Source organism: Scyliorhinus canicula, chromosome 3, assembly GCF_902713615.1.
Source record: "Scyliorhinus canicula chromosome 3, sScyCan1.1, whole genome shotgun sequence".
In the NCBI taxonomy this organism is placed as follows: Eukaryota; Metazoa; Chordata; class Chondrichthyes; order Carcharhiniformes; family Scyliorhinidae; genus Scyliorhinus; species Scyliorhinus canicula.
The window spans coordinates 168,994,411-169,018,472 of NC_052148.1; the positions used below are offsets into that span (position 1 = coordinate 168,994,411).

Genomic DNA, 24,062 nt, shown 5'->3' on the forward strand with positions numbered 1-24,062 from the left:
ATTTTGGCGTGCCAGAGAAGGCGATGGAATTTATGATTACAATGCACTGGGAGAAGTGTGAGGACATTGAACTTTGGAGGAGTTTTGTGTGCTGTTTAAAGTGTTGGTGTGGGGTTTTCGGGGCTGATTTTCACGGGGGAGCAACGGTGGTGAGTGCACCTTTTGTTACTCTTGAGGGTACATGGTTGGGATGGCTGGGGGGGGAGGGGAGGGGAAGGATGATTTGAGGCCTTTGTGGGGGGCCACCATGATAGTTGGGCAGGCTCGTTAACCGGAGTGAAGTGGGGAGTTGCCAGGAGGAAGGGGAGGGGGAGGGAGAGGAGTTGGGTTTTTGTTTGAGGTTGGGGCAGATTGCTGTCATGGGTGTGGTCGGTGTGACGCAATTGGGAAGAGATCAATGACCGTGGACATCTGAGGGCGGGCTTGGAGGGTTGCATGACGTGGGCCGGAGGCTGGTTCAAGAAGGGGTATGGCTGATCGGCAGGGGAAGGGGGTGAGGAGCCCCCCTATCAGGTAGGTCACATGGAATGTGAGGGATTGAATGAGCTGGTTAAACGGTCGCAAGTGTTCGCGCATCTGAGGAATTTGAAGGCTCAAGTGGCTTTTTTGCTGGCGACGCACTTAAAGATAGGGGAGCAGACATAGGGGTGGCGTCAGGTGGGAATTGAGCGCTTTGGTGATCTGTTTATAGGGGCCAAATTTTAGAAGTTGGAAGACCTGGGGTAACTGTATGAGTTACCCGGGGGAATGGCTTTAGGTACTTGTCAGTTCAGGACTTTGTAAAGAGAGAGGTACTGTCCTTTCCTGGGCTGCCGCCCCTGGGGTTGCAGGACAAGGAGCTGTCCAAGGACGAAATAGGAGAGGGGAAGATGTCAGACGTCTATAAGGAGTTGATGGAGTGGAAGGGAGCCCTGGTTGGGGATAGTAAGTGTAAGTGAGAGAATTTGCTCGGAGGTGAGGTGGGGGCTGAGACATGGGTGGAGGCCTTGCAGAGGGTGAAAGCGCCCTCGTCCTGTGCGAGATTAAGCCTCATCCAGTTCAAAGTTGTACATAGGGCATATATGACGGTGGCGACGATGAGTAGCTTCCTTGCGGGGGTAGAGGTTAAGTGTGGGCAGTGCGTGGGTGGGCCCGTGAATCACGGCCACATGTTTTGGACGTGTCCTACAATGAGGGGGCTCTGGCATGGGTTCTCTGACATGAAGTCCAAGGTGCTGGGTGTGGAGGTGGTCCCGAGTCCAGAGGTGGCAATAATTGGGGTGTCGGAACACCTGGGAGTCCAGGGGGTGAGAGAGGTCGATGCTTTGGCTTTTGTGTCCCTGATAGCCCAGAGACGGATTTTGCTCGGGTGGTGGGACTCGAAGCCGCCGAAAGTGGGTGAGTGACATGGCAGAATGCCTGAGGCTGGAGAAGGTTAAATTTGCCTTGAGGGGGTCAGGTGGAAGCTGTTTATTGATTTATTTAAGAAGGGGGGGGGGGGGGTTGGCTGAAATGGAGAAGGTGGGATGTGAGGAAGGGTTAGCATCAGTGGCTGAGGAATTTCTTCAGCCAGAGGGTGGTGAATCTGTAGAACTCTTTGCCGCAAAAGGCTGTGGAGGCCAAATCGAAGAGTGTCTTTAAGCCAAATATAGGTTCTTGATTAATAAGGGGATCAGGGGTGATGGGGAGAAAGCAAGAGAATGGAATGAGGAAAAAAAAATCAGCGATAATTGACTTCCGGTGGCAGCTATAAAGGAGTACGTCGCACATTTGGTGGCTCCCGCTCTGGTCGGACCTTTGGACCTTTCCCCCAATTTTCTACCTGACTTGAATTGTAAGACTGAAGACAGAGGCAATTGTGTACTAGATTCCCACATCGGTGCATGGAGAGAAGGACTAGAACTGCTCGTAAAGGCAGAAACAGAAAGATCGAGAAGGCTTGGGCTGAAGCTGCAGCGGGAGACAGCATGGCGGAGGACCGGACCTCTGGTTTGTCGACCCAGCGGGCAACAGAGCAGCTGAGGCAAGTTATTCATGAAGGCTTTGCTAAGCAGAAATGGGACTGCTTGGACCCGATAAAAGTGTCAATTGAGTAGCTGAAGCTTAGATTGGATGCCCAAGATCAGGCGATCCAGAAGGTAGAGAAGGCGCTGGCTGAGCAGGAGGTACATCAAACTGCGGTGGCGTTGGAGGTGGGGATGCTGAGAGACCAGTAGAAGAAGCTCCTGGAGAAGGTGGAGGACCTATAGAATAGATTCCACCGGCAGAACTTGAGAATCGTTGGGCTCCCAGAGGGGTCCGAAGGAGCGGATGCTGAGGCATATATAGCGGGCATGTTTGAGAAGCTACTGGGGGATGGGGCATTCTCCCGGCCCTTGGAGGTGGCTAGGGCTCACAGAGCACTCGCGAGGAAGCCGCGAATGGGAGACCCCACCAAGGGCAATGGTGGTGAGGTACTTGGATAAGGAGCGCATTCTACAGTGGGCCAAGCAGACACGGAGCTGTAAGTGGGACAACAGTAGCCTGCGGGTTTCCAAGACCTGAGTGTGGAGGTGGCCAGGAGAAGAGCAGGCTTCAACAGGTTAGGTCCATCCTTTTTAAGAAAAAGGTGAAGTTTGAACTGTTGTATCCGGCCCGTCTCTGGGTCACGCATGAGGATCAACACTTTTATTTCGAATCGCCTGAGGATGCGCTGGACTTCGCGAGAAGGAAAGGACTGGTGGTGGACTGAGAACTTTTGAACTTTGCTGCAACGTTCTTGTTTTTTGTTTTTTTGTTTTTCTGTTCCTTTAAAAAAAAAGTTTCTAATTTTTTGTTTTGTGGAAGCTGTTTGTAATGCCTTTTGCATTGATTTGGGACCAGCGGTAGAGCTGAGTGAGTTAAGGTTTTCATTTGCATTGTTGGGGGATGGAGGTGTGCTTGTTTAGATCTTGGTGTTTTTCTGTCAGGCAATTGTGTGGGGATTGTTTGATGTTGGAGTATGTTTGTATGAGCGGGAGGGAGGGTGGGAAGGGAACAATAGGTGGGAGACTATCCAGCGCCAGGGATGTGGGCCACCAAGCTAGCTGGGCGGGCTAGCTCACGGAAGCGCAGTGAGGGTTGTGCAGATGTTCAGTTTATTAAAGGTGTTGGGTTACAGAGTGCTGTTACTGGGGTGGGGAGGGGGGTGGTAAATTTCCTGCTGACGAGGGAGGGACTTGGGCTAAGGGACAGAGAGGAGGTTGGGGGTGGAGGCTGCCTGGGGGTGGAGCGGTTGAGGCGCGGAGCATGAGCTGGAGGCGTGCTCAAAAAAGGGGGTGGCTGATCGGCGAAGGGGAGGCGATGAGCCCCACAACTAGGCTGATCACCTGGAATGTTCGAGCGTTAAGTGGGCCGGTCAAGAGGGCACGTGTGTTTGAGCATCTTAGGGGACTGAAGGCGGACGTAGTAATGTTGCAGGAGACACACCTTAGAGTAACTGACCAGATTAGATTGAGGAAAGGCTGGGTCAGTCAAGTCTTTCTAGAAGGGTCGCGATCCTGATCACTAAGCGGGTGGTGTTTGAGACGGGTAGAATAGGTTTGGATGTGGGAGGTCGGTACATTATGGTCAGTGGGAAACTGGAGGGGGTGCAGGTGGTATTAGTAAATGTGTATGCGCCAAATTGGTATGATGTGGAGTTTATAAAGAGGATGCTGGGGAAGATACCGGACCTGGACTCGCACAGTTTGGTCATGGGAGGGGACTTCAACACAGTTATTGACCCTGGCTTGGACCAGTCAAGCTCGAAAACGGGCAGGGTCTTGTAACAAAAAGGGCCACTTCGCCGCAGTGTGCCAGGCCCGCGCAGTCGCCGCTATCGCCCCCTCCTCCCAAACGCACAATGGACGATGCCATCTTCTCCTCCCGGGGTCACGTGCGGCCAGTGGGCGACGCCATCTCCCCCTCCCCCGGGGCCATGTGTGGCCAGTGGGCGCCGCCATCTCCTTCCCCTCAGTCCACGTGCGGCCCATGGGCGCCGTCATCTTGTCCAGCTCCACTAACGTGCGGCCCATGGGCACTGCCATCTCATCCTGCCCCTGCAATGTGCGCCCCATGGGCGCCGCCAGTTTGTTCCCCGCAGGACCTCCGGACGCCACCATCCTGTCTTCCCCACGGGGCAGGAACGCCAACGACATCCCACGACCTGGACCGCCAAAGCTCTCCGTCTGAAACCTCTGACGATCACCCGCAGCTCGCCTCGATGACGCTGGACCAGTCTCGTCCACACAACCTGGCCACCGCTTCGACAACGGTGAAAATCAACGACCACGTGACCTCTTGCCTGCTGGACTCCGGAAGCACCGAAAGCTTCATACACCTGGATACGGTAAGGCGCTGCTCCCTCGCGGTCCACCCCGCCAATCAAAGGATCTCTCTGGCCTCCTGATCCCACTCTGTCCCGATCCAAGGATTCTGCACGGTCTTTCTCACAGTCCAGTGCGTAGAATTCAGCGGTTTCCGTCTCTACATCCTTTCTAATCTCTGCGCTGCACTATTGCTGGGCCTTGATTTCCAGTGCAATCTAGAGCCTCACCCTCAAATTCGGCGGGCCCCTACCTCCACTCACCGTTTGCGGCTTTGCAACCCTAAAGGTTGACCCCCCCTCCCTCTTCAGATTGCAAACCCTTGGCTACCAGGAGCAGACGGTACAGCGCCCAGGACAAGGCCTTCATCAGGTCCGAAGTCCAGCGGCTGCTTCGGGAGGGTATCATCGAGGCCAGCAACAGCCCCTGGAGAGCCCAAGTGGTAGTAGTTAAAACTAGGGAGAAACACAGAATGATCGTGGACTACAGCCAGACCATCAATCTGTACACGCGTACCCCCTTCCACATATATCTGATATGGTCAATCAGATTGCACAGTACCGGGTCTTCTCAACAATTGACCTGAAATCCACCTACCACCAGCTCCCCATCCGTAAAGCGGACCGACCCTACACTGCCTTCGAAGCGGACAGTCGGCTCTATCACTTTCTTAGGGTTCCCTTTGGAGTCACTAACGGGGTCTCGGTCTTCCAAAGGGAGATGGACTGAATGGTCGACCGGTACGGTTTGCGGGCCACGTTTCCGTACTTAGATAATGTCACCCTCTGCGGCCATGATCAGCAGGACCATGATGCCAACCTCGCTAAATTCCTCCGCACCGCCACTCTTCTCAACCTTACTTATAATAAAGAGACGTGTGTGTTCAGCACGACCCGCTTAGCTATCCTCAGCTATGTTGTCCAGAACGGACTTCTGGGGCCCGATCCCGACCGCATGCGCCCCCTCATGGAGCTTCCCCTCCCCCACTGCCCCAAGGCCCTCAAACGCTGCCTGGGGTTCTTTTCGTACTACGCTCAGTGGGTCCCAAACTATGCGGACGAGGCCCGCCCACTCATACAGTCCACCCAATTTCCCCTCACGTCTGAGGCACAACAGGCCTTCGCCCGTATCAGAGCAGACATAGCCAAGGCCGGGATGCACGCAGTAGACGAGACACTGCCCTTCCAAGTAGAAAGCGACGCTTCAGATGTCGCCCTTGTCGCCACTCTAAATCAGGCAGGCAGACCCGTGGCATTCTTTTCCCGCACCCTTCATGCCTCAAAAATTCAACACTCATCCGTCACAAAAGAAGCCCAGGCCATCATTGAAGCTGTGCAGCATTGGAGGCATTACCTGGCCGGCAGGAGATTCACTCTCCTCACTGACCAACGGTCGGTAGCCTTCATGTTCAATAACACACAGCGGGGCAAGATCAAAAACGATAAAATCTTGCTGTGGAGAATCGAGCTCTCCAACCTATAATTACGAGATTTTGTATCGCCCCGGCAAGCTCAACGAGCCGCCAGACGCCCTCTCCCGAGGTACATGTGCCAGCACACAAGTAGACCAACTCCGGGTCCTGCACGACAGCCTTTGTCATCTGGGCGTCAAACGACTGTACCACCTCGTCAAGGCTCGCAATCTGCCCTACTCCGTCGAGGAAGTACGGACAGTCACCAGGGATTACCAGGTCTGTGCGGAGTGCAAGCCGCACTTCTACCGGCCGGACCGTGCGCACCTGGTGAAGGCCTCCTGCCCCTTTGAATGCCTCAGCGTGGATTTCAAAGGGCCTCTCCCCTGCATCGACCACAATACGTATATTCTCAGTGTGATCGATGAGTACGCCAGATTCCCCTTCGCCATCCCATGCCCCGATATGACGTCTGCCACCGTTATCAAGGCCCTCAACACAATCTTCGCTCTGTGCGGTTTCCTCACCTGCATCCACAGTGACAGGGGATCCTTGTTCATGAGCGATGAGCTGCGTCAGTTCCTACTCAGCAGGGCTATCACCTCCAGCAGGACGACCAGCTACAACCCCCGGGGAAACGGGCAGGTAGAGAGGGAGAACGGGACGGTATGGAGGGCCGTACAGTTGGCCCTAACGTCCAGAAACCTCCCATCCTCCCGCTGGCAGGAGGTCCTCCCTGATGCACTACACTCCATCCGGTCATTACTGCGCACCACTACGAATAACACACCCCATGAACGTCTTTTTACCTTCCCCAGGAAGTCCACATCCGGGGTGTCACTCCTGACTTGGCTCGCAGCTCCAGGACCGTTCCTGCTCCGTAGGCACGTCCGACTCCACAAGGCGACCCGTTGGTGGACAGGGTACACGTGCTCCACGCCAACCCCCAGTATGCCTACGTGGAGTTCCCCGACGGCCGCCAAGATACTGTCTCCCTCAGGGACCAGGCAGCATTAGGTTCCAACCAAACACACTTGCCCGCCCAGGCGCCATCCTCCCCTCCCCCGGCCCCCCAACATTAACCCCACCAGGTCCATCCCTCCTTCCCCTGCCCACGCAAGAGGACAAAGAAGATTTTGGCACGCTCCCGGAGTCAATAGACAGCAGGCTAGCACCAGCACCGCCAGCACAGACATCGCCGCCATCGTTACGTCGCTCCCAGCGAATTGTCAAAGCATCGGATCGACTGAACCTCTAACGGGCTCCGGACCGTCAAAATGGAAAAAAAATGTCTCTCCCCCTCTCCCACTTCTTTTCTAAGACACTGTACATAATTCTCAACACTGTATATAGTTCCACACCACCCCTGCCAGACAGGGAGTGAATGTGGTGAACCACTGTACTACAGGTTCGCCGGTAGCCCCTGCCGGCTGGCTCCGCCCAGTAGGAGCTGTATAAATATGCATGTCCTCCATTGATCTGCCATTTCGCCAGCTGCAGCAGGAGGCCACGCATCTGACTGCAATAAAGCCACAGTTGTACCCAATCTGAGTCTTTATGCAATTGATCGTGCATCAGTTAGTAAAGACAGTAACCAGCACCCGCACTGGAGGTTAGATGTGGGACTTTTGGCTGACGAAAGGGTGTGCGAACGGCTGAGGGAATGCATTCAGAACTACCTGCAGGTCAATGACACAGGGGAAATTTCAGCAGCGGTGGTCTGGGAAGCACTGAAGGCAGTGGTCAGAGGGGAGCTGATCTCGATACGGGCTCATAGGGAGAAGGTGGACAGGGCAGAGATGGACTGACTGGTAAAGGATATACTACAGATCGATAGGAGGTATGTGGAGACCCCAGAGGCAGCGCTTTTAAGGGAACGGCGAAGGCTACAGGCGGAGTACAATTTGTTAACCATAGGGAGGGCGGTGGAGCAGCTGAGAAAGGTGAGGGGGGCGATCTATGAGCATGGAGAGAAGGTCAGCAGAATGCTTGCACAGCAGCTTAGAAAGAGGGAGGCAGCCAGGGAGCTAGGGAAAATAAATGACGGAGATCGGAACCTGGTTGGAGATTCAGTAGGGGTGAATAAGGCATTTAGGGATTTCTACAGTAGGCTGTATAGGTCGGAACCCCCTACGGGGCCGGAGGGGATGAGGCACTCCTTGGAGGGGCTGAATTTCCCAAAGGTGGACGGGGTGCTGGTAGTAGGGCTGGGGGCCCCGATCGGGTTGGAAGACATAGCAGAGGGTCTGAAGGCCATGCAGGTGGGTAAAGCCCCGGGGCTGGACGGGTACCCAGTGGAGTTTTATAAAACGTTCTCTGGGATTTGGGGCCGGTGTTGATGAGGATGTTCAAGGAAAGAGGGGTGCTGCCCCCGACGATGTCACAGGCCACCATTTCGCTGATTCTGAAATGAGACAAGAACCTGGAGCTGTGTGGGTCCCACAGGTCAATATCCCTGTTGAATGTGGATACTAAACTGCTGGCCAAAATTTTGTCCTCCAGGATTGAGGATTGTGTTCCGGACATTATTTGGGAGGACCAGACGGTGTTTGTTCAGGATAGGCAGTTGGTGACCAATGTAAGAAGGTTGTTAAAAGTGATCATGATGCCCACGGAAGGTAGGGAGGTGGAGGTAGTGATCGCAATGGACGCAGAGAAAGCTTTTGATCGGGTAGAATGAGATTATCTGTGCGAGGTACTGGGACGGTTCGGATTTGGGAGGGCTATATTGACTGGGTCAGGTTGCTGTATCAGTCTCCTGTGCTAAGCGTACGGATGAATTGGAGAACATCGGACTATTTTAGACTGTGCCGGGGGACGAGACAGGGATGCCCCCTCTCCCCACTGTTTTTCGAGCTAGCTATAGAGCCGTTGGCAATTGCTCTGAGAGCCTCAAGAGGCTGGACGGGGCTGGTCCGGGGTGGGGTGGAGCACAGAGTCTCGCTCTATGCAGACAACCTGCTTCTGTATGTATCGGACCCAATAGAGGGGATGGAAGAAATCATGAGTATTCTTGTGGAATTTGGCCGGTTTTCGGGGTATAAGCTAAATATGGGGAAAAGTGAGATGTTTGTGTCCAGGCGAGGGGACAGGAGAGGCGATTGGGGGAGCTGCCATTTAGTTTAGTACGGAGAAGCTTTAGGTACCTAGGCATTCAAGTCGCGCGGGAATGAGACTGACTGCATAAATTAAATCTGGGCCGACTAGTAGACCAAATGAGGGCCGATTTTCGGAGATGGAACGCGCTTCCTTTGTCACTGGCTGGGAGGGTGCAGACGGTGAAGATGATGGTCCTCCCGAGATTCCTGTTTGTGTTTCAGTGTCAGAGAGCAGGGATCGAGAGGATCGGGGATATTTTATAGAGGTGAGCTTTCCGAGTATGAGGTCACTGGAGGAGAAGTTTGGGTTGGTGAGGGGAAACAAATTCAGGTATCTGCAGGTGTGGGACTTCCTACGGAAACAGGTGTCAACCTTCCCACTCCTACCGCTAAGGGGGATTCAGGACAGGGTATTTTCAAGAGGATGGTTAGGAGAAGGGAGCGTCTCTGACATTTACAAGAAACTTAGGGGTCAGAGGAGATGTAGACCGAGTAGCTGAAGTGCAAGTGGGAGGAGGAGCTGGGAGGAGAGATAGTGGATGGTCTATGGGCAGATACGTTGAGTAGAGTCAACACGTCCGCAACATGTGCCAGGCTCAGCCTGGCACAATTCAAGGTCGTTCATCGGGCTCACATGACAGTGGCCCGGATGAGCAGTGTCCCTTGCATATCTGTTTTCTCTTTTCTCAGTGTATGCCAATTTCTTGAGGGCCGGTTAGTTCAATTGGCTAGATGGCTAGTGCGCAGCATGGATTTCGATCCTTCACCTGAGGTAGACCTGGGGCCTGCCTTCTCGCTCTATCAGTCGGAAAGAAAATCATGGCACTCAGCAGTGGTTCAGTGAATAAATGCCGAGATCTTCCTTCAGGCAGACAATTCAAGAAGAGGAAGGAACCTTCTCCTGCAACAGCTGAACCATTGTGGCCAATTCTGGGATCTATTTTCAAAATGGATGTTACATTCATTGCGAATGTGCAAAGGAAATTTACTGGAATGATACCAAGGATGAGGTGCCAGTTTTGCAGACACCAGAAAAAATGTCCTCCTTAAGGAACATTTAACAAAGTTATTCAAAATTATACAGGATTTTGATGGAGTAAGTAACAAGAATGAGTATTAAACGTGAGCCGTTTTCCCGAGAGTCTCATAGCACTCCAATTTCCCCTATTTTCAGCAAAACAAATTTAAACAATGCAGTTTAAATAGCTCCTGTTGCAGAATGTGAAACACCAAAGAATCCTGCTTAATTTCAATTAGGAAAGCCAGTGTCTGCCCCTTTAAACTGCTGAAGGAGTTTAAATGTTAAATGAAGGATTTCCCACTCATAAATGGGTAAATGCCCCAAATCACAATCATTTTTGATGCTCGGAAGTCATCTACATTTCTGATTAGGATAATCCTAGATCTATGAATCACGTCACTATAGTTTAGATGGTGTTCTTCCTACTTCCCATCCAATGTATCTGGTGCATCTTCTTTTTTGGTTATTCTACTTTTAGAAATCTTGATGCCGTATCAAACAATTGTCCTAGAATTCGAAAAAGTATTGGCTTTCAAACAATGTCTATGATTACATTTCATCTCTCTTCTTCCACTCCTCTGTCCCCCAGACAAATTAACATTAACAAGTTGAGTTGTTTAACCTGTTTTATAGGAGAAATGCTACCTGAAAGAAGAGAAGGTGCGCCTAACGAAGGAACTTGCCTGTATAGTATCAGAACGAAACAAAATTGCTGGAGAAATTGATTCCCTGAAGTCTCAAGAAAAGAACTTGAAGGAAAAACTGATTAGATTGGAGTCAGCACTAGAAAAGGTAGATGTACCTATTTTAATTTGTCTTTTAATTATTGGTGACATGGGGAAGCATTATTGGGGACATGGGCAGCACGGTAGCCTAGTGGTTAGCACAATTGCTTCACAGCTCCAGGTTCGATTCCTGGCTTGGGTCACTGTCTGTGCGGAGTCTGCACATTCTCACCGTGTGTTTCCTCAGGGTGCTCCGGTTTCCTCCCACAGTCCAAAGATGTGCAAGTTTGGTGGATTGGCCATGCTAAATTGCCCTTAGTGTCCAAAATTGCACTTGGTGTTGGGTGCGATTGCTAAGTTATGGGGATAGGATGGAGGTGTAAGCTTGGGTAGGGTGCTCTTTCCAAGAGCCGGTGCAGACTCGATGGGCCGAAAGGCCTCCTTCTGCACTGTAAATTGTATGATTCTATGATATCTTCTGCATTCATCAGCATATGTAATATCAGTTCTGGGAACTGGGACTCTTCTTTTAAATACATTTTGCTGCCTTGTTTTTGCATCCAGCACCCAAACATACACCGACCAGCAGGTAAAGCACACATCACTAATGTAAAGACCAAGGTGTATTTGAACCCAGGTGATGTAAGGGAAAGGCCAGTGTCCTACCTCACTGCATCTCGCATTTTCTGCTCCGGTGCCAACGATATAAAAGTAGAAATGATCGGCGTTTTCAATGACGATTTTCCAATCCGTTTTCATAGGCCATATGCCACAAGTAAGGTGTAAATTTTGCAACATGGCATAGGGGAAGGGAAATAAGGTAAATATCTGCCCTTCAAGAGACTTTTCTGCTGACCTTTCTTTGACATGATTCCTTTCTCAGGAGCTTCTTGCCTGTAGTAGAAGTATTTTCGTTAATGTATTATACTTTAAAAAGGTTTCTTTTGTTGTTTTTAGGGGCAGTTCATCAAACAATTCACCATTGCATGGTGTTTCAATACTTCCTTTGTAAACCGAAAATCCTTTGTTATGTCTGTTCCTTGTAGCTTCTGGGAACTGACATTTTATATAGTGAAACCTGTAAATTAGAAGTACCTATGGGACTTGCATCAGGTGTCCTTAATTGGCAGGTGTCATTATTTTCAAAATAGTCATTTGATGCACAGGAAAACAAATGGGCCGTGGTTGCAACTTGTGCAGTGTTCCTTTGTTTTCATTCTCACCTGGAATCGTGCCTAATTTGGAGCCCTGTCAGCAGAATGTGGTTTCAGTTCATTTGACGTTTATCGTGTTTCCCAGTTCATTGTTATCCCAGGGTCTTTCTCACTCAACGGAGGGATGTCCTGATCCGGTGATCTGCTACGTTGGTAGTCTGAACAGGAGAAGGTGACTGTTGAAGGACAGAGTATCTGGCAAATCCCAAACAAATTGTGGGTCGGGGGTAGTGATGGGATGGGATTATTGCACACCTCTGTCTTTGTGTGCAGCAGCTGCTTATGTTTGAAGTGCTAGAGGGCAACAGCTCATGAGTACCTGAGGTGCTTGAGGAACAAGTTTGTCAACTCTAGTTGGAGGCGTTTCTGGACGTTTGATCACTGACTGGGCCAAGTGACTTCTACAAATGTTATTGGATTCACCTTATAACGATCATATCAAATAGGAGCTGGAGTAGGCCACCTGGCCCTTCAAACCAGCCCCGCCATTCAATACGATTATGGGCTGCAATTTATATCCATTGGGTGCATAAGCACTCAGCAAGCCCGGAAGCAGGCGCAAAACACACTCAATATCAGGGAATTAAAAGCTAATGATGACAATGAAACCATTCTCGATTGTTGTAAAAGCCCATCTGGTTCAATTTAGGGAAGGAAATATGCCGTCCTTCCCTGGTATGGCCTACATATGACGCCAGATCCACAGCAATGTGGTTGACACTTAAATGCCCTCTGAAATGGCCAGGCGAGCCACTCAGTTGTATTCAACCGTTCTACGAAATCACAAAAAATGAATCAAACTAGATGGATCACCCCGTATCAAACCAGGCACCGGAAACGACAACGGCAAATCCAACCCTGTCGACCCTGCAAATTCCTCCTTCCTAACATCTGGGAGATTGTGCAAAAGTTGGGAGAGCTGTCTCACAGACTAGTTAAGCAACAGCCTGACATAGTCATACTCACTGAATCATACCTTACAGATAATGTCTCAGACACCACTATCACCATTCCTGGGTATGTCCTGTCTCACCGGCAGAGGTGGCGGCACAGTGCTGTACAGTCAGGAGCGAGTTGTCCTGGGAGTCTTCTACATTGACTCTGGACCCCATGAAGTTTGATGGCCTCAGGTTAAACATGGGTAAAGAAACCTTAGAACATAGAACATACAGTGCAGAAGGAGGCAATTCGGCCCATCGAGACTGCACCGGCCCACTTAAGCCCTCAATTCCACCCTATCCCTATAACCCAATAACCCCATCCAACCTTTTTTGGTCACTGAGGGCAATTTATCATGACCAATCCACCTGCACGTCCTTGGACTGTGCTAGGAAACCAACGCAAACACGGGGAGAACGTGCAGACTCCGTACAGATAGTGACCCAGCAGGGAATCGAATCTGGGACCCTGGCACTGTGAAGCCACAGTGCTTTCCGCTTGTGCTACCGTGCCGAGCCTTCTGCTGATTATCCTGTACTGGCCACCATCAGCTGATGAATCAGTACTCCTCCATGTTGAACACTACTTGGAGGAAGCACTGAGGGTGGTAAGGGTGCAGAATGTGCTCTGGGTGGGGGACTTCAATGTCCATCACCAAGACTGGCTCAGTCGTACCACCACAGACTGAGCTGACCGGGACCTAAAGAACTTAGCTGCTAGACTGGGACTGCAGCAGGTGGTGAGGGAACCACCAAGAGGGAAAAACATACTTGACCTCATCCTCATCAACCTGCCTGCTGCAGATGCATCTGTCCATGACAGTATCGGAAGAAGTGACCACCGCACAGTCCTTGAGGCGACCGAGTCCTCTCTTCACATTGAGGATATCCTCCATTGTGTTGTGTGGCATTACCACCGTGCTAAATGGGATAGACTTCAAACAGATCTAGAAACTCAAGACTGGGCGTGTGGACCATCAGCAGCAACAGTATTGTATTCAACCACAATCTGCAACTTCATGGCCTGGCATATCTTCCAGTCTATCATTACCACCAAGCCAGGGCATCAACCCTGGTTCAATGAAGAGTGCAGGCGAGCATGCCAAGTGCAACATCAGGCACACCGCAAAATGTGGTGTCAACCTGGTGAAGCGACAACACAGGACTACTTGTGTACCAAACAGCATAAGCAGCAAGTAATAGAGCCAAGTGATTCCACAACAAACGCACCAGATCTGAGCTCTGCAGTCCTGCCACCTCTAGCTGTGAATGGTGGTGGACAATTAAACAACTTACTGCAGGAGGAGACTCCACAAATATCCCCATCCATAATGATAAAGGAGCCCAGCATTATGTGCAAAGGCCAAGGCTGAAGCATTTGCAACAATCTTCAGCGAGAAGTGCCGAGTGGATAATCCATCTCGGTCTTCTCTGGAGGTCCCCAGCTTCACAGATGTCAGTCTTCAGCCAATATGATTCACTCTAGGATACTGCAAAGCCTATGGGCCCTGACAATATTCCGTCAATAGTACTGAAGACTGTCATAATATACACGCAGGTATATGATGGTGCACAGACAGACATTGATTGACACACAGGATGACCAGTGAACACACAGAACCACAGCAGTCAATCACCAGACAGGACACGGCCACTATAAAGCTAGAGGGCACTAGTTTTCCCGCTCTCTTGGGATGCAGCCTCTGAGACAGTCAGAGCCCGTGAGCAACAACTCGAACATCCTCCATGTGGTAGTAAGATAGTCTGGTCAGGTTCGCCTCAGGTCTCCAGTCAACTCAGCATAGTGTCAATCCACAGTTAAAGTATGTTTAATAGTTAAGAGTTCAATAAAATAGAGTTGCATTTCTCCAAGTGTCGGAAGCCTGTCTCTCTCACTGCTATGGTAAACGCTGTCCTCGCAGACCCAGCATACCTAACACCTCAAAGACCTGTGCTCCAGAACTTTCCGCATCCCTAGCCATGCTGTTCCAGTACAGCTACAACACTGTCTACCCAGCAATGTGGAAAATTGCCCAGGTGCGTCCTGTCCACAAGAAACAGGACAAATCCAACCCAGCCAACTACTGCCCTATCAGTCTACTCTCCATCTTCAGCAAAATGATGGAAGGAGTCATCAACATTGCTATCAGGCGGCACTTACTCAGCAATAACCTGCTCAGTGACGCTCAGTTTGGGCTCCGTCAGGGTCACTCAGCTCCTGACCTCATTACAGCCTTGGTTCAAACATGGACAAAAGAGCTGAATGCCAGAGGTGAGGTGAGAGGGACTGCCCTTGACATCAAGGCAGCATTTGACCGAGTAAAAGCATCAAGGAGCCCTAGCTAAACTGGAGTCAATAGGAATTAGGTGAAAACTCTCCGCTGGTTGGAGTCATACCTGGCAGAAAGTCAGATGCTTGTGGTGGTTGGAGGTCAATCATCTCAGCTCCTCGACATCACTGCAGGAGTTCCTCAGGGTAGTGTCCTAGTCCCAACCACCTTCAGTTGCTTCATCAATGACCTCCTCTCCATCATAAGTTCAGAAGTGGTGATTTTTGCAGATGACTGCACAATGTTCAGCACCATTTGCGACTCCTCAGAAATGATGCAGTCTGGGCAGCATGGTGGCGCAGTGGTTAGTACTGCTGCCTTCTGGCTCCGAGGTTCGATCCCTGCCTTGGGTCATTGTCCTTATGGAGTTTGCACATTCTCCCCGTGTTTGCATGGGTTTCGCCCCCATAACCCAAAGATGTGCAGGGTAGGTGGATTGGCCATGCTAAATTGGCGCTTAATTGGAAAAAATGAATTGGGCACTCTAAATTTATTTAAAAAAAAGAAAATGAAGCAGTCCATGTCCAAATGCAGTAAGATCTGGACAATATCCATGCTTGGGCTGACAAGTGGCAAGTTACATTCACGCCACACAAGTGCCAGGCAATGGCCATCTCCTACAGGAGGGGATCTAACCACCGCCGCTTGACCATCACTGAATCCCCAACAATCAACATCCTGGGGGTTGCCATTGAGCAGAAACTGAACTGGACTCGCCATATTAATACTGTGGCACCAGGGCAGGTCAAAGGCTGGGAATCCTGTGACGAGTAATTCCCCTCCTGACCCTGAAAACCTGTCCACCATCTACAAGGCACAAGTCAGGAGTGTACAGAATACTCTCCACTTGCCTGGATGAGTGCAGCTCCAACAACACTCAAGAAGCTCAACACCATCCAGGATAAAGCAGCCCACTTGATTGCTCCCCCTTCCGCAACCGTTCAAACGCTCCACCACCAGTGGCAGTCGTGTGCGTTATCTACATGATGCACTGCAGTAACTCACAAACTTAGACAGCAACTTTCAAACACATGACCGCTACCATCTCGAAGGACTAGAGCAGCAGATACCTCGGAACCTCACCACCTGGAGGTTCCCCTCCAAGTCACTCCCCACCCGGACTTGGAAATATATTGCCGTTCCTTCACTGTTGCTGGGGCAACTACCCGGAACTCCCACCTTAACAGCACAGTGGGTGAACCTGCAGCTCAAGGACTGCAGCAGCTCAAGAAGGCAACTCACCACCAGCTTCTGAAGGGCAACTAGGGATGGGCAATAAATGCTGGCCTAACCAGCGATGCCCACATCCCGTAAATTCATTAAAAAAAATATTGCAAGAGACTTCCAGTGACGGTGATGTGCTGAGCGGACGCAGGTCAGGTGGCTCTCCTCTAAACCAGGACAAAATAAGGCACTTTTAGTTGAATTCTGCCGAAATTTCGAAGAAAAAAATCCTCAACAGCAAAAGGAGGGCAACCAAGAAAAGATACCACCAAATATGACCTCGAAGGGCTGAAGAGACAGCAGAAGTGGTGGAAAGAGCCACGACCAGCAGGCAGACGAGACAGCGGGTCCACGAGAGAGGGCGGCCAACGACTGGAACCATCAGCCTCCCCCTCCCACCACCTGCAGACGGATGGAAGAGTTTCCTGGTGAAGGAGCTGACCGCCATGATGGAGGCGATCAGTATAGAAATCTAGACGGTCAAGGTGCTGGTGACAGAGGCGATGGCCACCATGCAGAAGGCAATCAATGGCTGGGGAAGAAAGTGGCGACTCAGGAGAGGATGATCCTCGATCTGGAAATGACCTTGGCAGACCAGAGCAACAGAATCGTCGCCCTGGAGGCAGAAATGAAAAGGTTGTTGGCGTCTCAAGGGGGAAAGTCGAGGACCAAGAGAACAGGTCCCAACGACAAAACAGCAGGATCGTGGTCCTGCCGGAAGGCTTCGACAGCAAAGACCTGATGAACTACGTCGCCCAAATGCTGGGCAACTTAGTCAGGAGAGACATCTTCCCCAAACCCCCAGAGCTCGATAGAGCACACAGGTCACTCAGACTGAAACCTAAGGCTGGGGAGCAGCGAAAAGTGATTATCGCAAACCTCCACCGATAACAGGATCGTGAGAGGATCCTGCGGTGGGCACGCCAGACGAAAGCAAGCACCTGGGAAGGGCACAAAACCGAATCTATCAGGATAGTGGGGTAGATCTAACAAAACGCAGGGCCAGGTTTAACCAGGCGAAATCGGCCCTGTACAAGAACGGGGTACGTTTTGGTGTGCTGTACCCAGCTAGGCTCTGGGTCACATACCAAAAAAATGAACACTACTTTAACTCTCCGGAGGAAGCAAATGAATTTCTGAGAACCAACGGCTGGGACAAGGGACAGGCACAGCAAAGATACGAATTGTGCAGGGGAGGACTGTGAAAGTACAAAAGAGTCAATGGACAGTGCACATGTTTGTGTGGGACTGTGCTGCCTCGTTCTGATCATAAAGGGAAGACTGGGTCACAGAAAGAAGCGAGGACAGGGGTAAGGCAGGTGAGGGTTTAAAGAGGGAGAACGGGCAGTCAGCGGGCATAAGGAAGGGAAAAGACCAGCCCCAGGAGGGGCACCACCGCACGAGCAGAAACAGCTAGTACGGGAAGACAGACAGCATGGCGGAACGCGGCGCATCTGGTCCGGCGGGAGGGGAGAGCACAAGAACGGGGAAGGGGAAAGCACAGGGAGAGATGGGGAAAGGATGACGCAGGGAAGTGGGGTGGGGGGGGGGGGGGGGGGGAAGAACACAGAAGGAGCAGAGAAGGAAAAATAAGTTGGGCTTCGTGCATGCTTCGGCGAGTGAGGAAACAAGATGCTGCGGCAAGCAGCCACTTTGGAGGGTCCCTTGGTAAAGGGAATCCCCGGAGTGCATATTCGCACCCATGTGACGTACACACAGTTTGCGGCAATGTTGGGTGCCCCCTGGACAAAGGGAAACCCGGTGTGCAGGGGTCCGGCCTCAAGGTGTGATCGGTGACCGTGGCCATTTTGGACGGCTCCCTAACAAAGGGAAACCCCAGAGTGCAGGGGCACGTCCACCAGGTAAGTATGGTTGATCTCGCAGGAGAGGGATGTCAAAAGTCCCCACCAGTATTATCACCTGGAATGTCACGGGACTTAACAGCCCAGTGAAAAGATCCAGAGTCTTCACCCACCTAAGAAGCCTGAAAGCCGACCTAGTCTTCTTGCAGGAAACACACCTGAGGGAGAAGGGCCGACTGCGGATAAGAAAAGGCTGGGTGGGACAGACATACCATTCATGCTACGGGACGAGGGCTAGGGGTGTAGCCATATTGGTTAATAAGAGGACAAGATCCATGGCAACAAGGACGGTTATGGACCAAGGGGGACAGTACGTCATGGTCAGTGGTGTCCAAGACGGGGCACCAGTTTCTGTAAATGTGTATGCACCCAACAGGGCCGTCACAAGCTTCATAAAAAGACCATGGCGGAAATCCCCAACATTGGCACGTACCAACTGATGGGGGCGACTTCACACAGATGGACCGATCGAACCCCAGATCGGGGAAAAGGACAGCGATGGCCAGGGAACTGGGAACATTCATGGAGCAGGTGGGGACGGTGGACCCATGGTGGTTCCTACACCCCAGGGCAGCATGGAACTCGGCCTCTCTTTCCCCCACGGACTCAGACCGCCCCCCAGGCCTGCACCGTAGGGCGCTCCGAAAAACCCGCAGGGCCCCGCTGCTATTTCTGCGTTGAGGCAAAGCATCCCCGTCAGCGCTGCCCGGCCCGTTTCGCAACCTGCAAGGGCTGCGGGAAGAAGGGCCACTTTGTGGCTGTTTGCCAAGCAAAGGCGGTTGCTGAAGTCCCAGGCAGCGACCGCGAGACTCCCCCTTCACTCTCTTCAGGGGCCCATGCAGCCCGTGGACCTCGCTGCCCCCATCCCCCAATGCCACGTGTGATCCCCGGGCGTGGCCATTTTACGCCCCCAATGCCATGTGCGACCACGGGCGCCGCCATTTTGGACCCCCGACTCCACGTGCGGGGAACGGGTGCCGCCATTTTGTCCACCCCCCACCATGTGCGGCCGACGGGCGCCGCCATCTTGGAGGGCACCGAAGACCCCGCGGGTGGCTACTCCCTGTCTGATGACGAATCTGAATATCCAGTGGTCGTCTTGCACTGTCTACCAACCGTCCATATATGCTCCCACCGTTCCACCCTCCGCTTGCTGTCCATGTTGATTAGTTCCGCCAGCAGAGTGTCTCTCGGGGCCCTGGGGTATCTTGCCGTCTCCTTGCGTCCTTGAGAAAGTGTTTAATTTGGAGGTTCCTGAGTTCCTGTCCCGTTGGAAGGTCCAAATCCTCTGTCAGCTAATCCAAAGTCACGAGTCTGTGCCCTCTGTAAAGAACCCTAACCACTAGCATCCATTTTTTAAAGGTGACGTCAAGCATGGCTGGCAGGAATTTGTGGTTACCTGCATATAGTTACTGTGTCCTGACTCGACTCTGTAAATAGTTGCGTGCCAGTGGGCAGCCACCGTTGAAGAGGTACGATCCGACATCACTAGTCATACTACCAGTCTCTTACCCACTCGCACGGGACAGTACCCCACCCCTCTCCATGTCCGCATTCCCCATACACCTCCCCCCCCCACCCCCGGTTCCTTTCTCAACAAGGAGTGAATGTGGTAGTATGACTAGGGGTATTACGGTACCTGGGAATGTGAGCTGCCATTGGTGCAGAGGGCCCGCTGCCCATTGGCCCAAGTATCGTGTGCTTCTTATCCGTATTGACTAAGAGGAAGGTAGCTCCGCCTACGAGGCGGTGTATAAGAACCCGTGTTCCCCTGCAGCCAGGCTATTTCCTGTACGTCTGCTGCCGGGCTCACTTCTTGCTAATTAAAGCCTTTTGTTTCGGACTTCACCTACGTTTCATGTCCATTGATTGTGCATCACTGTTCTAGGCTCAGACTCTTGCAGTTTAAAGTGGTGCACAGAGCGTACTTAACCAGAACCCGAATGAACAGATTCTTCCCGGAGATGGAGGACAAATGTGAACGGTGCCAGGGAGATCTGGCCAACCATGCCCACATGTTCTGGCCATGCCCCAGACTTGTCGGGTTCTGGACAGCCTTCTTCGAGGCAATGCCCAAGGTTGTGGGGGTGAGGGTGGAGCCTGTGCCCGAGAGTGGCAATCTGCGGGGTATTGGACCAGCCAGATCTTCACAAGGGGAAGAGGGCCGACGCCCTGGCTTTTGCGTCCCTAATCGCACGCCGGAGAATCCTGCTCGGCAGGCGATCGGCAGCACCACCCACACGTGGAGACTGGCTGGAAGACCTGGCGGAAGTTCTCTACCTGGAGAAGATCAAGTACACCATCCGAGGGTCGGACGAGGGCTTCCACAAAGTGTCGGGGCCATTCATCAGCCTGTTCATAGCCAACAGCAACTAGGAAGAGGGGGAGGGGAAGAGACGGAGGAAGACAAGGGAAGACACACACAAGAGAAAGGGGCAGGGTGGGAGGGAGAGAAGGGAATCCGAGAGAACATAGAACATAGAACAGTACAGCACAGAACAGGCCCTTCGGCCCTCGATGTTGTGCCGAGCAATGATCACCCTACTCAAACCCACGTATCCACCCTATACCCGTAACCCAACAACCCCCCCCCCTCCCCCCCCCCCCCCCCTCCTCCCCCCCCCCCCCCCCCTTTAACCTTACTTTTTAGGACACTACGGGCAATTTAGCATGGCCAATCCACCTAACCCGCACATCTTTGGACTGTGGGAGGAAACCGGAGCACCCGGAGGAAACCCACGCACACACGGGGAGGACGTGCAGACTCCACACAGACAGTGACCCAGCCGGGAACCGAACCTGGGACCCTGGAGCTGTGAAGCATTTATGCTAACCACCATGCTACCGTGCTGCCCGAAGCACAGAGCAAAGCACGCGGAGCAAGGGGAGGGGCCACACAGCCCCCCCCCCCCAACAATAAAAGTGAAAAGCCCCAACAGAAAGAAAGTGGAGCACAGTCCGTGGCGCCCAGTGCAGACGGCAACACTAAGAGGGAGACTAAACTACCAACGAGGGAAGGGGAGGGCGAGAACCCTATATGAAAAGCATTGTAAATAAGAAACAAACTTTAAAAAAAAAATCTTATTAAGGCATTTATGATTTTATAACAATAAACAATACAAATACCAAATATACACATAGTTCAGTGCATAACACATCCCTCCATCTCCCATTGTTCCCGCCTACTTTAAACACAAAATAGCCTAACTCTCCCCTACCCCCGAACCACCTCCCTCTTATTGAATCTGCTGACAGTTTTGTTTTCTCTGAAGAAGTCAACAAACGGCTGAGACCTCCGGACGAACCCCAAAATTGATCGTCTCAGGGCGAACTTAATTTTCTCAAGTCTGAGAAATCCAGCCATGTCACTAACCCAGACCCCGGATTTCAGGGGCTCCGAGTCACTCCATGCTAATAAGATCCGTCTCCGGGCTGCCAAGGAGGCAAAGGCCAAAACGTCAGTCTCTCTCGCCCCCTGTACTCCCGGCTTGTCCGACACACCGAAAATCGCCACCTCTGGACTCGGCGCCACCCTTGTTTCTCGTACCGTGGACATGACATCCGCAAATCCCTGCCAGTATCCCCTAAGCTTCGGGCATGTCCAAAACATATGGACATGGTTTGCTGGCCCTCCCGTGCACCTCACACACTTGTTCTCTATCCCAAAAACTTGCTCATCCAGACCACTGTCACATGTGCCCAGTGAACCACCTTGAATTGTATCAGGCTGAGCCTGGCACATGATGAGGACGTGTTGATTCTGCTCAGAGCATCCTCCCACAGACCCGCCTCTACCTCCCCTCCCAGCTCATCTTCCCATTTACGCTTTAGCTCACCTATCTGAGTTTGCTCCCACTCCATGAGTTCTTTATAGATATCCAAAACCTTCCCCTCCCCCACCTCCGTTTTAGAAACTACCTTGTCCTGTGTCCCCTGTGGCAGTAGAAGCGGAAAGGTCGCACCCTGCCTTCGCGCAAAATCCATTATCTGCAGATATCGAAACCCATTCCCTCCCGGCAATTCAAACTCATTCTCCAAATCCTGTAAACATGGAAAGCTGCCATCAATAAATAGATCCCCCAGTCTCTCAATCCCTGCTCTCTGCCATCTCCGAAACCCCCCATCCAGCCTCCCCAGGACAAATCGGTTATTACCACAAATTGGAGCCCACACCGACTTCACCACATTCATTACTGATTATTGTTTATTGTTGGGTGTAAATTTGGGAGAAAATGTGAAAAAGGAGGAGAATAAAAAATATTTTTTTAAAAAGAGAAATCCCTTTGAGAGAGTCATTCAAACATTCAGTCCCAGAGATGGAGCTGTTTCTTTGCCACTGTGCATGCTGGGTAAGTATCCCTTTGTACAAAGCTGTTTCTTCACCTACTGCAATATTGCACTTATTGTGTGTCCAGTGTTTTAAGTTATAAAGTAACTTGATGAATTTAAGGTTGTACATAGTCCATAATTTATGAATGCCCATGGCTTGGGGGTTCAGTGTAACATTTTGACACCAAGTTTATTAAATGTAAGCTATTTGGAACTGCCAGTAAATGCCCATTTTTTGAAGGTTTCACTGTACATTATAAAACCAGATTCTGTTTACCTCGGTGGATGGAAAGTTTTTTTTTAAAGTCCTACCAATTATCTATGAACCAACAGCATTAAAATGGTCTTTTTTAAATTTACAAATTCATAGAATTCAAACAGACAAATGAGCAAATGAAACGTATGAACACAATTAGGACTGAGTTACAAAAGCATCAAGGCCTGGATTTGGATGTTGACAATATCACATGACATAGGGGGCCACAAGTTCGATATCCATCCGACAAAACATAGAAGCAGTGTTTCAGTCGAAAATCATAGAATCATAAATTGTAGATGTACTTATCATTTGGGAACACACAGGAGTTCAGGCCATAATTGGAAATAGATTTTGGGATGTAAAAAATGCTTTGAATAAAAAGTGCTAAGGGATCAGCTAAACTTGGCTGATGAATTTAACTTGCATGTGATTTACATGTGAAACAGGCCTGCCTCAGGTTTTCTGATTGTCAGTCAGTTATTCAGCGACAGGAGCAGGACTTCATGCGCTTAAAGATACAACATGCTTTGGAAGTAAAGGTATGAACTGTTTACTTGCTATTACGTTTTAATATTTTCAAGAGTTTTTGCTGTTTCATGGTTTCTTTTAAATCTTAGTTTCAGGCTCTATAATTGGTGCTTAACATTTAGGTCAGGATAACTAAACATTTTTGGGTGATTTTGCATCTGCTATAACTACTGTAATACATTGGGACTTATACTCATACGAAATTGAAAAGATTTGTTTTCATTCATAGAGAGCCATAGAGGTTTACAGCATGAAAACAGGCCCATCGGCCCAAATTGTCCATGCCGCCCAGTTTTTACCACTAAGCTAGTCCCAATTGCCCGCATTTGGCCCATATCCCCTATACCAATCTTTCCCATATAACTGTCTAAATGCGTTTTAAAAGACAAACTTGTACCCACCTCTAATACTGCCTCTGGCAGCTCATTCCAGACACTCACCACCCTCTGTGTGAAAATATTGCCCCTCTGGACCCTTTTGTATCTCTGCCCTCGCATCGTAAACCTATGCTTTCTAGTTTTAGAACCTCCTACCTTTGGGCAAAGATGTTGACTATCTACCTTATCTGTGCCCCTCATTCTTTTCTGGATCTCTATAAGGTCATCCCGAAGCCTCCTTTGCTCCACGGAAAAAAGTCCTAGTCTATCCAGCCTCTCCTTATAACTCGAATCAGCAAGTCCCGGTAGCATCCTAGTAAATCTTTTCTCCACTCTTTCTAGTTTAATAATATCCTTTCCATAATAGGGTGACCAGAACTGTACACAGTATTCCAAGTGTGGCCGTACTAATGTCCTGTACAACTCTAACAAGACATCCCAA

General features: G+C 50.9%; 1 protein-coding gene across 3 annotated transcripts in view; it reads left to right on the forward strand.

The window, feature by feature from the left end:
- The window catches only part of LOC119963106 (coiled-coil domain-containing protein 158-like), a 336,026-nt gene that overhangs the window by 242,183 nt on the left and 69,781 nt on the right, over positions 1-24,062 (forward strand). For all 3 annotated transcript variants that reach the window (XM_038791706.1, XM_038791705.1, XM_038791704.1), the window contains exons 17-18: positions 10,468-10,626; positions 23,162-23,254. In XM_038791706.1, coding sequence (XP_038647634.1) covers positions 10,468-10,626; positions 23,162-23,254 — 252 coding nt within the window. The remainder of the gene's footprint in view (positions 1-10,467; positions 10,627-23,161; positions 23,255-24,062) is intronic.